Source organism: Triturus cristatus, chromosome 6 (genome assembly GCF_964204655.1).
Source record: "Triturus cristatus chromosome 6, aTriCri1.1, whole genome shotgun sequence".
NCBI classification, from domain to species: Eukaryota; Metazoa; Chordata; class Amphibia; order Caudata; family Salamandridae; genus Triturus; species Triturus cristatus.
In genome coordinates, this window is record NC_140589.1 from 950,938,179 (window position 1) to 950,952,954 (window position 14,776).

At 42.8% G+C, this 14,776-nt stretch overlaps 1 protein-coding gene across 1 annotated transcript in view; it reads left to right on the forward strand.

The window, feature by feature from the left end:
- Positions 1-1,654: 1,654 nt before the first annotated feature.
- LOC146820828 (pantetheinase-like) overlaps positions 1,655-14,776 on the forward strand; it is a 123,796-nt gene continuing 110,674 nt past the window's right edge. The window contains exon 1 of the mRNA XM_085611644.1: positions 1,655-1,952. Coding sequence (XP_085467770.1) covers positions 1,746-1,952 — 207 coding nt within the window. The 5' untranslated portion in view covers positions 1,655-1,745. The remainder of the gene's footprint in view (positions 1,953-14,776) is intronic.

The window sequence follows — 14,776 nt, forward strand, 5'->3', positions numbered from 1 at the left end:
CAGAAAACAGGAGGTAAGCCCTTGGAGATCACTTGGAGGAAAGGCAGAGTGCAGCTCTCCTTCAGCAGAGTCAGGGAGCAGCAGGCAGCAGAGCAACAAGCAGAAAAGTAGTGCAGTTGAGTCCTTTAAGCACCACAGTAGCCCTTCTGACAGAGGTTCAGTTCAAGATCCAGAAGTGTGTGATTTTACGGGGTCAGAGAGCCAGTACCTTTACCCAAAAGTGGCTTAGATGTAGGGGGTGACTTCAATGCAGCTCTCTTAAGTGCACAAGAATCCATTTCTAAAAGTGCCATTTCTAAAACAGTAATGTTAAAACCAACTTCACAAGTAAGGAGGATTTCTCATTACCATTCCAAAGACATGAATCATGAAAAAGCTTCTCCTCTCTGATCAGCAATTACAGCTTAATTCAGCCAACAAGTAGCATTTGAAGTACAGGCCCTGAGTACTTTACGAGAGACTTACCAGTCCAACAAAAATGCCAATCAAGTATACACCAATGTTATCATATTTAGCTGAGAAACACATGCACTTTAGCACTGGTCAGCAGAGGTAAAGTGCTCAGAGTCCTAAGGCTAACAAAAAGAATCAGCAAAACGAGAGGCAAAGGCCAAAATGTCTGGTGAAAGACCACCCTAAGGAGGACAGGTCTAACAATACCATTGCAAATATAAAATACCATGACATAGTTCCCAAGTATCCAGTTCATGTAACTATCTCCAGTGCTTAATTTGAGCCGGTGGTTGGACCCATTGGGACTCGTTTCTGGGCAACAGAACAAATCTTTCATTACCAGACTTTGACTAAGATCAAGAAAGAAAAAGACAGAAAAGTTTGAAAGAAAGAGAAAGACAGGAAAACTGTGGAGAAAGGGAGAAGTCAGGGAATGAAAAGGAAATTGCAAAAGAGATAGATAGGGAGTGTAGGATGGTGGGTGAAAGGGGCATGCGGTGCAATCAAGATTAGAAAGCCTTGGCATTCAGCAACACTACATTTTAGCAGGCTTCTGAGAAAATCTTTGGCCCAGGCATTTATTATTTTATATATTTAGCACTGACCAGACTTGGCTTTTTAGGCATGAGCACTTTGGAAGTAGGGTAGTGAACTTGCATACACACTTCTAGAGCACTGTTGAGGTAGAGCACTGTTGTGGTGTTCAGCTGATTTCTAGACATTAAAATGAACAAAAGGGAGCATTCCGTACATTTATGACATTAAATGAACATAATTTGTTATTTCTCTCGAGAAATTGTCACTTCGAGTGTCACACATAATTGCTCAATTGTTATGCATAGGAACACTTAAAACCTTGAAATGTCACACATAATAATCAAAATGAAAACTTGGCGGCTATGAATTCTGCATTTGAGATATTTTGCACTTGCTTAATTGTTCCTCTCCTGTGGTATGAATGAAGCTTATGAAATGTTGTGGTTATATCAGTTGACTTCAGCCGAAATTATACAAATAAATTGCAACATCTTAATAATAAACTGGTGACGCAGGTGAGGCACAGATTAGTTTACATAACCTTTACTGGAGCCAGAAAACTTGTCACTAATGCTTCTGTGCCGAAACCTGTTGCGTGTTTTCGGACCAGGGAGTGAGAAGTTATGTAATGTGGGAAATACCTGGCGCTGCGCTGCTTCCAATGTTAGGAAATAGTTCCTCATTGGAGCCGGGTGTATACGTGCTGCTTAAAGTACTGAGCTGCACTACGATTTCGGAGACCACCAGCTCCAGCCATGTTCGCCCTGCCGTCGCGCATCTGCCTTTTCCTTCTCTGGGTCTGCGGGGTCTCTGCTTCTGCCGGTTTCCGTGCAGCAGTTTATGAGCACGTGGCCTTTATCCAAAATGACACCGATACGTGCGTTACTGCCGCGGAGGCTCTGAAGCTGATGAATAAAAATATGGATATTTTAGAAACGGCGATCAAAAGCGCAGCAAAACAGGTACTGTAGAAAAGAGGCTCTAATTGGCGACAGCTTCCGTGATATAATTAAAATAGTGGAAGTTTGTTTACTTTTGACGTTTGGTCGATTGCAGTATCTAAGGCAGGGGTTCTACAGAGACCGATGCCATGTCACACAGTCCCGTGTAGCTCTGTTTCGCACTCTTCTTCCGCAGAGAGTGAGAGAGGCCAACCTTTGAACGGACATGGACGCATACCCAGCCCTCCCAAAAAATGATTGCGACATTTTAGAGCCACTGAACTGCAAAACAGGGTGTTTACTGAATGAATCGTGACCTCGAGCTCACTGGTGTTGTGCAGGTGCTACTACTGAGTTCCTTGTATTAAAACCCCTAGTACTGCAACATGTTTTTTCAAAAAAATTAAAGCGTTGCTTCTAGTATTTTTTGCACAAAATAAGCCTGGCATTTCTTATATTTGTTTGATTTTTATGAAAACGTACCGACAATGCTCTTAAACTTTGAAGCTGCCGTTTATAGTTTGCGCCTCATATGTCAAGATTGATTCAGGAGTTTGAAAGATTTCAGTGCAGGGTGAAATGCACTATGGGCCATATGAATGAACACATTTTCTCATAGACACAGAATGCATCTGGCTCTATGTTCTTTGTTTTGGTTTGAACTTTATCAGCAGCTCTAAAACAAGTAACTAATCACCACACATTTTCACAAGCAGGCAAATCCCAGCATCTAAACGGACCAATAATGGTGTGAAATGTTGCTGCTGCTTCAGAAGCAAAATAAAGTTGTGACACCTGCGCCTTATCCATTTCAAGTACCTTCATTGGGTATATTTTACTAGAGTTAGCTTGTGGAGGGCGGGATTGGTGGCCTCCCCTGTGTGTCTCAGGTGCGAGCGGAAAGAGGGAACCCTGATGCATACGGTCTGGCACTGCTCTGCCCTTGCACAGTTTTGTAGGAATGTCATGGTCTGCCTCTAGGAAGTATTGTGTTCGGACCTTCCCCGCTCGCCAAAGCTGGTACTCTTACATATCATGGGGGGTAATATATGTAAACGTCACCTTATGTTACTGGGTTTCACATTGGCCAAATGAGACATTGCAAAGTCGTGGGAAACATCTGTAGCGCCTTCCCTGACTGCGTGGAAGAACAGCCTGGACTTTTGCATGGGTTTGGAGATCCCAATTTTCAAAGCAAGGGGTTGCCCGCAAAAACATTTCAAAATTTGGAAGCGCTGGGCGGACTATCGAGCCCACCACTACTGCGGGGGCATCTGACTCAGTTTAATTTCTTAATCCTGTGCGTTAAACAGATCAAGGTGTAATAATATACTGCCCATGTTGGTGTGGGGGCTTTTTCTTACGGCGTGCTGTTTTAGGGAGGACTTTAGTGCGATGGGAGGGGGGTTGTTATGTTATTATTTTTTGTTTCACTTTCATTTGTATTTCCTTCCATTTCTCCTTGACCATGTTTCATTGAATGTGAAAGTTTATGATGATGTTAGTCTATTATGCAGAAGTTTCTGGGTCACAGAGCTCTGCATCATATTTGCTATTTGACAAATAAAATCTGTTTAAAAAAAAAAGTTGTGAGGCACTGGTTGTCAATGGTATTTTGGCTTTTTTTCTGGTGAAATCCTGTTTTTTTAGATCTGCTTAACCAATGCTTAAATGGCTCGGTGGGGTGGGTAACTGAGTAGTGGGTGGGTGCGTGCATGCAGGCAAGGCAAGTGGGAAATCATTTTTACAAAAGTAACTTACCTTGCTTGCTGCATGTCAGACGTCCTCCTGGCTTTAGTCCCTATTCTGTCTGCTCCATGGGCTCCAGCCTCCTGGCAATTCCCCTAATCAATCCTGGTGCTACTCTTAACCAGCATGAGAGAAGCACCAGGATTGGATGTCGGGAGCTGGCTGAACGCTCCTTAAGGCCTTGTAGGCCTGTGTTTGGTCTCCACCCAGCCGTCTAAGACAGCTGGGTGGAGAGCTTCAAAGTACCCATGTCACTTTGGCCAGCGCAAGACTGGTTGCCAAACTGACATGCGCACTTTGGAGGGTCCAGCCAGCCACGCTCCTCCAGTTCTCTATGCTGCCAATTGGCAGCACAGGAGGACACGCCCCCATTTCTTTCGGCTGGGGGCAGACTGGTAGCTGCGGCGTGCTAAACGTGAAAAGTAAAATGGGAATGAAGTCATTTAATTGCCATTTTATTTTTCATGTTTAGCGTGGCTGCACCGGACAGGGAGGCAACGCTACCTCACCCTCACGACGAAACCATAGCGGCTTACTCTCATTGTGGTGCTTCCTACTTATGTAGGGCCGGGATGCCCTTTTTGAGTAGCTGTCACCCTTTACAAGTGATCTATTCATTCATTTATTCGGCTGTGGACGGACTTTCTACATATAGTTCACCTGGGGTGTGTGGAGGAAGTATGTGGGGCAGAGGTATCCCCATGATCATGCACCCCTCCAACTCCTTTAGTGCAGGAAGACTCAGTGGCGTAACGAAAGTTTAAGGGGCCCCCCTGCAATGTACACAGAGGGGCCCCTGCTCCGGATTTTATCCGGAGCGCTCAGACCCGAGCGCTGTGCTGAGGGAGCCCCCTGCAGCTGGGAGGCCCCCCCGCACCGCGGGGGATGCGGGGTCTGTGTTACGCCCCTGGGAAGACTCCCATCATTCAGTGCCCTGCTCGCTAAGGCCTTTGTACATCTGTGACAGTGGCCTCACCCAGCTTTAAAGGGTGGGTTTTGGAGAGTTACCCGGCAGGTGGAGCTCGCCACATTGAGGAACGAGTTCAACATTTTTTGTTACGTACGTCATCATTTTATGTTGCATATGTCAATGAGAAATTTCAGAAGAGCATAGCAAATTGTTAGGAACATTGCTCTACAAATTACAGCAGGTGAAATCATTCCCGCATCACTGATCGAGAATGGTGCACGAGCCAACCCTTTCCGAAGAGTATTCGGAGGTAAAATCCCCAAGAAAATTCCCCAAAAAGGACTACAACGCGACATTATTGCATACATTTTAAACATATATTGGTCAGCGTGCCTTAACAATTTAGAAACCGCTTTGAAGGGGTATTTGTAAAATTTTCGACTACGTCAAACAAATGCACGTATAGCAAGTAAACTAATCTTGTTTCCGGTCCAGGGAAGACATGGCTTGGCAGTTCGGCTGGACTGTTCCCATGAGGCACAGGGTCAGACTGATTTGCATATGGCCATGTCTGAACTGGGGTGGTGGAGTGAGCTAAAGAATGATGATGGATTAAACCCAGATCAGTTGACTGGGGGTGAGTGTTTGATTTGCTCAAACGCTCCGTCCATCATCCCCTTTGGTATTGCTTGGTAGTACTTAGGAGCATTACTCCTCTACTGCCGCAAATACATGTACATGCCTGATAAAAATGTCTACGCTCAATTAAACAAATGCACATACTGCAAGTAACTAATCCGGCGCAGAAGGACCATCAGGTTTAAGTACTATGCCAGGTCATGTACAATAATCAGAATTGCTGTCCTGCTCCCGCTCTATCATATCAAAAGTACTTGTTCTATATTCAAAAGTTTCAACAATTCCTCATTTTCTAGTTCTCTCAAAGGCGTTTCCTGCATTAGATATGTAATTTTCTCGTGGGGACAGGAGAACATCTACTGTAAGGGGAAGGCACAGTAAAACTGAAGCAGAGAGGTACACTGTACCACTGATAGTACTGAGCTACAGATAATAGGAAGTCACTCACAGTACAGAACAATGAACCACAGAGAATACTCATCACTTCTTATTAAGCCACTGGCGGTGCAGAATCGCTGACGTGACTGAACTATGAATATTCTCAATAATTGAAGACGCTAAACAATTGAACTTACAGGTAAATCAATAATATTATTATAATAATAATTCATATTTGTAAAGCAAACATATAACCCATAAGGATTTCAAGGGGTTGGAGATTAAGTGAGCTATTGTCCAGAGTCACATGATGCTGAGCTAAGCTGCTGCCGGCGATCGAACTGTGACCTCTGTGCTGTGGAGTCAGCCACTCTGGCCACTGCGCCACACCTCTCCACTATCATTTCTAATATTGAGCCATTAAAGATACTGGGACACCGGTGATACTGACCCACTGATACAAATTAGCCATTAATGATGATGGTACTGAGACACTGGTAATATTGAGTCCCTGGTAATACTAAGTCAACAAAAATGCCAGTAGTGACTATACTCAGGGCCACAGGAGTTATGCAATTCTGCGACTGTGGCGTTTTCCCTATAACTAAGGCTTAGCCACTTAATCTGTCATCTGCTGCATAATCTGCAAATTTTAACAAAAAATGTGTTTCTAGCTCCAACGGATCAAAAGTTACTAAAAACGTGGTGATGTGTTCCCTCACGGTGGAAGCCCTTTGCAAGGATTGACTGGTCATCTTTCAGTTGCTTATTGCTGCATTTCGTTGTTAAACTGGTACTAATGAGGTGAAATATTCGCTCAGGCAGTATTAGCATGTGTAAAAATGGAAACAAATGAAGTAATACTATCACAAAATGTGCTGCATTATACCTCATAATTTGTGATGTACGCTACTTTTTGTTAAGGCGTGCGATTAGCCAATAAAGGTGTGCTGCTGCTGGCAGACTCTAAACATGCTCTCTACTCAGAGGAACCAGGAGCTTTTATAAAGGTCCAGCACACTTGCTCCTAATATCAGTAGACTGTATCAAAAAATTGGGGTTGTGCTGTTCCTGTAGAGACAGAGGAGGGGGGAGTGTTCCAAGTAGGAGCAAGTGCCCTCACACAGCCCGTATATGATGAAGTGGGGATGAGAGGGTGGTAAATTTTGTAGCGTTTGTAAGAGTTTTTTAATAGTAGTGAATTAAAATAGGTATAGTGCCGTTCATTGTCAATTAACTTTATTGATGGAACTCGCTACCATAAATAGAAAATGTGGTGCTTATATAGTGTAATAAGATTAATCAGTGTGTAATCTTGAATATGGTCATCATCTTTCTCGCCTATGTAAGTCCAGATGCATCTAGTGGCGATTCTTCAGGACCTAGAGTATATAACTTCGCTACAAATTGACTCGATTCCTTATCCTATTCGTAATGTCATAGTAATCGGTCAAATATCAGGTCAGAGTGAATTATTAATTGTACCTTAACCTGCATAATAATCTGGAAAACAAAAGACAAACATAACATAGTTAAACAGGCACATGGATACACATATCAGTAACTCCTCTGAGAACAGTTTGAATGCCCGTATAAAAGTGCTCATACTGCATGTCCCGTGGTAATTTGACAAGCATGTACAGAATATTGATCTTTCAGGCAATAGTAACAATGAATTTTCAAAATAAAATAGTAACGGCATCTATTTATAGAGATTAGGTGTTACCGTGATGTCTGTGTACACATCATAGCAAACGGGCTGTCACTTTCCCCAAAACAGGGACCAAGCGGCTCCTTCAGGTTCAGAGCAGAGTAGAATTCATATTAACACCCTACAACTAAAGAGTGAAAATCAACAGGGGACTCAGTAGAGTCGGAGTCAGCCTATTGATTGGTAGGACACAGTAAAGTATAGGTCGTCGGTTCTACTTGCAAGTGGTTTAGCGCCCTTCCTTAGACCTACCCTAACTCTTCTCGCCTCGGAAGATGGCAAGTTGGGGAATTAAGTCCCCTTGAAACCTGAGGGTCCCTGGGGGCCAACTAACCCACCAGGTACCTCCAGTAAGCCCCATGCAGCTGGATTGCTGAGAGTGGTCCGAGGCCACGCCCCCTTTTTACACCAGTCTGAAAACACGCCTCCTGACGCACTGCTGCTCGGGGGATGAAGTCCACTTTAGTCCTGAGGTCCTCAGAACACCAGAGGACCTCATCGCCCCACCAGCAGTGCGCTAAGAGGCACGTTTGCAAAGTGATGTAAAAAGGGGCGTGGCCTCATACATCCTCTCAGCAATCCCACTGCGTGGGGCTTACTGGAGGTACCTGATGGGCAAGTTGGCCCCCAGGGACCCTCAGAATTCAAGGGGACTTAATCCCCCAACTTAGAACGCTCCAGTAGGTGCGTTTGCACAGTGGAGCAGGGAGGAGGCGGGGCAATGGCTTTTTAAAAAATTGCTTTTTGGAAGGGGGGGGCTACGCGCCCCCCCTTCCCTTAATTAATTTTGGGCCCTGGGGACCCCATCACTAATGTTGTCACGCCTACAAAGTGTGATGAGGTCAATATGCAAATAAAAGAATGCTAATGGTGAACCCACAGTGTTTTTCTTTCGGCCTAAGAAGAAGAGGCGTAATGCCTCGAAACGCGTCCGCTTCAAATGAATCATTGCAGGAGGCTGAGAGGCGAGCTGCAGCGAGGCTTTTAATGAGAAGAGCACCGTCTTGTGACCTCGCGCTGCTCAAGGGCATTTTGATGTTATATATATATATATATATATATATATATATATATATATATATATATATATATTCACTGAAAAAACCATAGGTTTCACACATGTTATAGTTAGCGGAAATTTTACTGATAAAAAACCAGTGAAATTCCCCCGTTATAGTTAGTGCAGGCAACTATAACTCACGCGACCGCAATCCTCTGCTGATGCTAATACTGTATTTAGACACTTATTTGCCCATGTCTTCTTCCATACATTTTTAGCTATACATATATTACAAATATTTTTTTTTCATAAAGACACATATGTCATCAGCAGAAGATTGCGGTCGCGTGAGTTATAGTTGCCTGCACTAACTATAACGGGGGAATTTCACTGGTTTTTTATCAGTAAAATTTCCGCTAACTATAACATGTGTGAAACCTATGGTTTTTTCAGTGAATTTGCAAGGTTTTTTAAATGCTAATTCCTAACTATAACGTGTGTGAAACCTATGGTTTTTTCAGTGAATTTGTACGGTTTTTTAAATGTTAAGTTACTTTACGCCATTCGTGGCGTGCGCGCCCACTTAACGCAGTTCGTTCCGTGCACGCACAGTGAGCACGCGGTGCGCTTCGCGCACCGCGTGCCCACTTTACGCAGTTAGTGCCGTGCACGCACGGTGGGCACGCGGTGCGATGACAAAGCAAGAAAGCACGTCAACAAATCTGTTTCTGCTTTCCTCCGTGACTATGGTATGGGTGCCATTTACCACAACAACTTGCGTTATGACATGCAAGACATTTATAGAGGAGATGGTGTGCACTTCAATGATGAAGGGAACAGAGTCTTCCTCTTGAACCTTAGACTCTGCATCGGTACTTACTTGTAGGTACCACTAAAAAAATGACTTCATAAACACAACAGCTCTTTTTAGATCTCCCTAATATCTAAACTCTTAAATCTGCTTTTCATTTATTTTTTTTTATTTTTTTTTACCGTACGCTTACCGTAAGCTTACCGTACGCGTACCCCGTGATTTTTTTTAAAATCAATAAATGTTTTTTTTGTACTTTTCTGTCCTTCTTTGACCCCCTTACAAATGTTAGGGGGTCTGTAACTCTCCTCATTGCCCCCTTTCCTTGTTTTCACTCTTTTTTTTCAGAGTGAAATACACAAAATGGCGGCCGCCGCTTCCTGGTTTCGACCGATTCGAATGTTTACTAAGATCTAAGAGCCAATCAGAATCGCGCTCGCGCACGCCACCGTACGCTTACCGTAAGCGTACGGTAAGCGTACCGTAAGCGGGCTCAGATATATATATTGATTTAAAGGCTATTTTCTCAGAATCTACTGAACAGATTTACACCAAACCTACAAAAGGCACTTCCTTGACCTAGGGACTACCTCTCTGCCAAATTTTGAGTAATTCTGTTCAGCCGTTCGGGCTGTAGCTCGTTCTAAAGGTCCTATGGAAAAATGCATGGGAAAAACGCGTTTTGGGACCCCCCTTTTATCTCAGCCCCCGCTTGACGGATCCCCCCGAGACTTTCAGGGTAGGAGCGGAGCGTAGCGCCCCACCTATTTTGAGAAATTCGCGAGGATTCGTCAACCGGCGCCAAAGTTATTCAAAATAGAATGTTGAGGTTTTCCTATGGAAACGTGGTCCTAACTATAACTACCTACTGGCGACCGCCAGTAGGTAATTATCCGTCAGCTCACAGATCTCCACTTTTCTGTAAGTACGAGCCACACGAATCCAGTTGATTTTCAATCTTTTAATGTTACGGGCAAACAAAAATGACGCGTTTCGAGCAAACGTGCTCTTGGTCACATGACCATAAGTTCCGAGTTCAATGTATTTAAGCTCAGCGGTCGCCAGTAGGTAGTTATAGTTAGGACCTATTTTCCATAGGAAATCCGCAACATTCTATTTCCAATAAGTCTGGCACCGGTTGACGAACCCTCGTGAAATTTTCCAAACTTTTGGCCAGCTCCGCTCCGCTCCTTCCCTGAAAGTTTTGCGGTGATTCGTCAAGCGGGGGCTGAGAAAAAAGGGGGGTCCCAAAACACGTTTTCCCCATGCAATTTCCCATAGGATCTGTTGTCGCAGCTACAGCCCGAACCGCTGAACGGAATGACACCAAATTTGGCAAAGAGGTAGTCCTCAGTTCGGACTCGTGCCTTTTGCATATATGGTGTGAATTTGTTCAGTAGTTCCTGACAAAATTAGGGTAAAAAAGTTAGTGATATCTATGGCCGGGGAGGATCCGCGGACCCTACCCGCACCGTATGCGCACCCTCCCCGAACTGAGCGCGCACCCTCCCGATCGCGTGCTGAATGCTAATTGGCTGTCGAGTGTCTCTCTACATTCGAAACCAGGAACTGTTGGCGGCCATTTTGTGCCTCGGTAGAAGCGAGGCTGAAGAAGCAAGGGGAAAATGTGTGTAAAACATATAAAGGGGGCAGAGTGGAAATACTCTGACCCTCTAGAGGTGCTTAGGGGGTCCCAAAAGGACCCTCTAGGGCTCCCTTTAAGAATAAAAAATAAAACGGCGAAATGCACGCACGGTGCGCACAGCCTATCGCGTTGAATGCACGGATTCTCTCGCGGTGGGTTCGCGGATCCACGGCAACGTTTTTTGAAACACGACAAGAAATCATTGGTTGTATGACAACTTTCTACACTGAAAGGTAGGGTGTATATTTCTGTTTTTTAAAGGTATGATTGTTATTGGTTAACAAAAACAGATTGTAAGGAACATTATATATGATAAGCTGTTATGTTGAAAAGTCAAGCACACTTCCTGTCTTTTGTAGGAACATTGTGTGCTGAACTTGTGACCTGTGAGCTCAGTGCAGTGTTCCATGACCTGTTTCTATGGTAACAGGCAGAAGGCAGATTGGGGGAAGGGTTGAAATGTATTTCAGTTGGAAAGGGTTGAAATGTTTAACCAATAGAAATGTGTGATTGCCTTTGAGTTTATGTGTGAAGGATTGTAATTTGTTGTTTACATGTATATGTGTGGAAAATGAAAGGGAAACTTTTCCATTCTTTGCTTTTGCTGAGAGGTGCACAGTGCAGAGATTCTGTAAAAGAAAATATGGTGAGTGATTGATATACTTCTTAATCTACAAAAGAACTTGAAAGATGAGTTATTTAATTGTGAGGGGATGTATGTAGACTATTTTGATTTTAATCAGACTAATGTATTTTTCCTGCTAAAGTGTAGGGAGTATTTTTTTTCTCTACAATGTGTGTGCATGTAGAAACCATTCTGTGATAAGCATTTGTGTTTTTCATGTGTTTGTAAATAGATAACTGTGCTGTTTTTATATTTTGGTAGAATTAGAAACCAGTCATTGTTTATGAATTTGTGAAATGAGTTATGTTATGTTTCTATACTAAAATGTAGTACTACTTCTAGATGAAGAAATGTGTTTTGGTATAGTGCAAGGGATAGTGTTGTTTGTCTAGAATCACACAGTGAGTCTGTGTGCATTTGGGAACCACTGTGAGAGAAGCATTTAGTAATATCTTGTATTTGCTGATAGATAACTCTTTTAAAACCTGTGATGTTGTCAAGTTTTATTAGCATAAGAAGCCAGTCTTTGCTTATGCGTTGGTTAAATGAGTTAGGCTTTGACACAAAAGTGCAGTCCTGAAATATGTAGATTGTGAGCAGTTCCCTTACCACTTGCACTGTAGTAAATGAGTTTTGGTAAACTCATAGGGATAGTGGTGCTTGTCTAGAATCACACTGTGAGTCTGTGTGCATTTGGCCAACCATTGTGAGAGAAGCATTTGGTAACATTGTGTATTCTCTGACAGATAACTGTTTTAAAACCTGTCATGTTGTGAAGTTTTAGTAGGATTAGAATCCAGTCTTTGCTTATGCGTTGATTAAATGAGTCATGCTTTGACACTGATGTGGTGTACTTAAATATGTAGATTGTGTGCAGTACCATTAACTCTTCCAGAGTAGTGAATGAGTTTTGGTAAACTCCTAGGTATAGTGGTTGTTGTCTAGAATCACACTGTGAGTCTGTGTGCATTTGAGAACCACTGTGAGAGAAGCATTTGGTAACATCGTGTATTTGCTGACAGATAACTAATTTCAAACCTCTCATGTTTTTAAGTTTTAGTAGCATTAGAGGCTAGTCTTTGCTTATGCATTGATAAAATGAGTCAGGGTTTGACATTAAGGTGCAGTACCATGTACTATTCTCTTCACTGTGGCAGAACTGAAAATTTAAAAGGTTTACCCAAGCACTGTTCTAGAAGTAGTCTGATGATTTAGTCAGTTTCTAAGTACCAAATAGACTGCTTCAAATGTCTATGCAGTATGCATGTAGTGTTCTAACATAATATACACTTGTCTTTCACACCTTCAATTCCCTAGTCATTATCCATACACTTCCAGGAAACATCCTGTCACTTCCTTTGCAGTCCTCTAGAGACCCATTCAACAGCATGTACTAATTCATTCACTGTGCCAAAACCCAAACACTTATAAATTCACCAAGACACTCTCTTTCCAGTACTCTAATGATTCAGTCACTGCCTAAGTATTCATGCACTGAGCCAGGTCTTAGCACATGGACTTTTTCAAACCCCTATCCACTATGCATGCAGTCCTCTAAGCACCTACACACTTGTCTTTCACACCTTCAATTCCCCAGTCAGTATCAGTTCACTTCCAGCAAACACCCTGTCACTCCATTTGCACTCCTCTAGTGAAACATTCAGCATCATGTACTAATCCATTCACTGCGCCAAACCCTAATAAATTCACCCAGGCACTCTCCTTGCAGTACTCTAATCATTCAGTAAGTACCTAAGTACTCATCGAGTGACCCAGGCCTTAATATATGGACTGCTTCAAACCCTTATCCACTATGCATGCAGTCCTCTAACCACCTACACAATTGTCTTTCTCACCTTCAATTCCCTAGTCAGTATCCATACACTTCCAGGAAATACCCTGTCACTCCCTTTGCAGTCCTCTAGTGACCCATTGAGCACCATGTACTAATCCATTCACTGTGCTAAAACCCAAACACTTATAAATTCACCAAGATACTATCTTTGTAGTACTCTAATCATTCAGTCAGTGCCTAAGTATTCATACACTGAGCCAGGCCTTAGCACATGGACTGCTTCAAACCCCTATGCACTATGCATGCAGTCTTCTAATCACCTAGACACTTGTCTTTCACACTTTCAATTTCGTAGTCAGTATCCATACAGTCCAGCACTTATCACTCCCTTTGCAGTCCTCTAGTGACCCATTCAGCACCATGTACTAATCCATTCACTCTGCCAAAACCCAAACACTTATAAACTCACCAAGGCACTCTCCTTGCAGTACTCTAATCATTCAGTCAGTGCCTAAGTATTCATGCACTGAGCCATGCCTTAGCACATGGACTGCTTCAAATGCCTTTAGAAGCCAGTCTTTGCTTATGCGTTGATTAAATTAGTCAGGCATTGACATTAAAGTGTAGTTGTGAAATATGTTGATTGTGTGCAGTTCCTTTACCACTTCCACTGCAGTGAATGAGTTTTGGTAAACTCCTAGTGATAGTGGTGCTTGTCTAGAATCACACTGTGAGTCTGTGTGCATTTGGGAACCACTGTGAGAGAAGTGTTTGGTAACATCGTGTATTTGCTGACAGATAAGTGTTGTAAAACATGTCATGTTGTCAAGTTTTAGTAGCATTAGAAGACAGTTATGGCTTATGCTTTCATTATATGAGTCAGGCATTGCCAGTAAATTACAGTTGTGAAATATGTAGATTGTGTGCAGTTCCCTTACCACTTGTACTGTAGTGAATGAGTTTAGGTAAACTCCTAGGGATAGTGGTGCTTGTCTAGAATCACACTGTGAGTCTGTGTGCATTTGGGAACCACTGTGAGAGAAGCATTTGGTAACATCATGTATTTGCTGACAGATAACTGTTTTAAAAGCTGTCATGTTGTGAAGTTTTAGTAGGATTAGAATCCAGTCTTTGCTTGTGCATTGATTAAATGAGTCATGCTTTGACACTGATTTGGTGTACTTAAATATGTAGATTGTGTGCAGTACCATTAACTCTTCCAGAGTAGTGAATGAGTTTTGGTAAACTCCTAGGATAGTGTTGCTTGTCTAAAATCACACTGTGTGAGTCTGTGTGCATTTGGGTAAGGATTGTGAGAGAAGCATTTGGTAACATTGTGTATTTGCTGACATATACCTGTTTTAAAACCGGTCATGTTGTGAAGTTTTAGTAGCATTAGAAGCCAGTCTTTGCTTATGCTTTGATTATATGAGTCAGGCTTTGACATAAAAGTGCAGTCCTGAAATATGAAGATTGTGTGCAGTTTGCTTACCACTTCCACAGTAGTGAATGATTTTTGGTAAACTCCTAGGTATAGTGGTTGTTGTCTAGAATCACACTGTGAGTCTGTGTGCATTTGAGA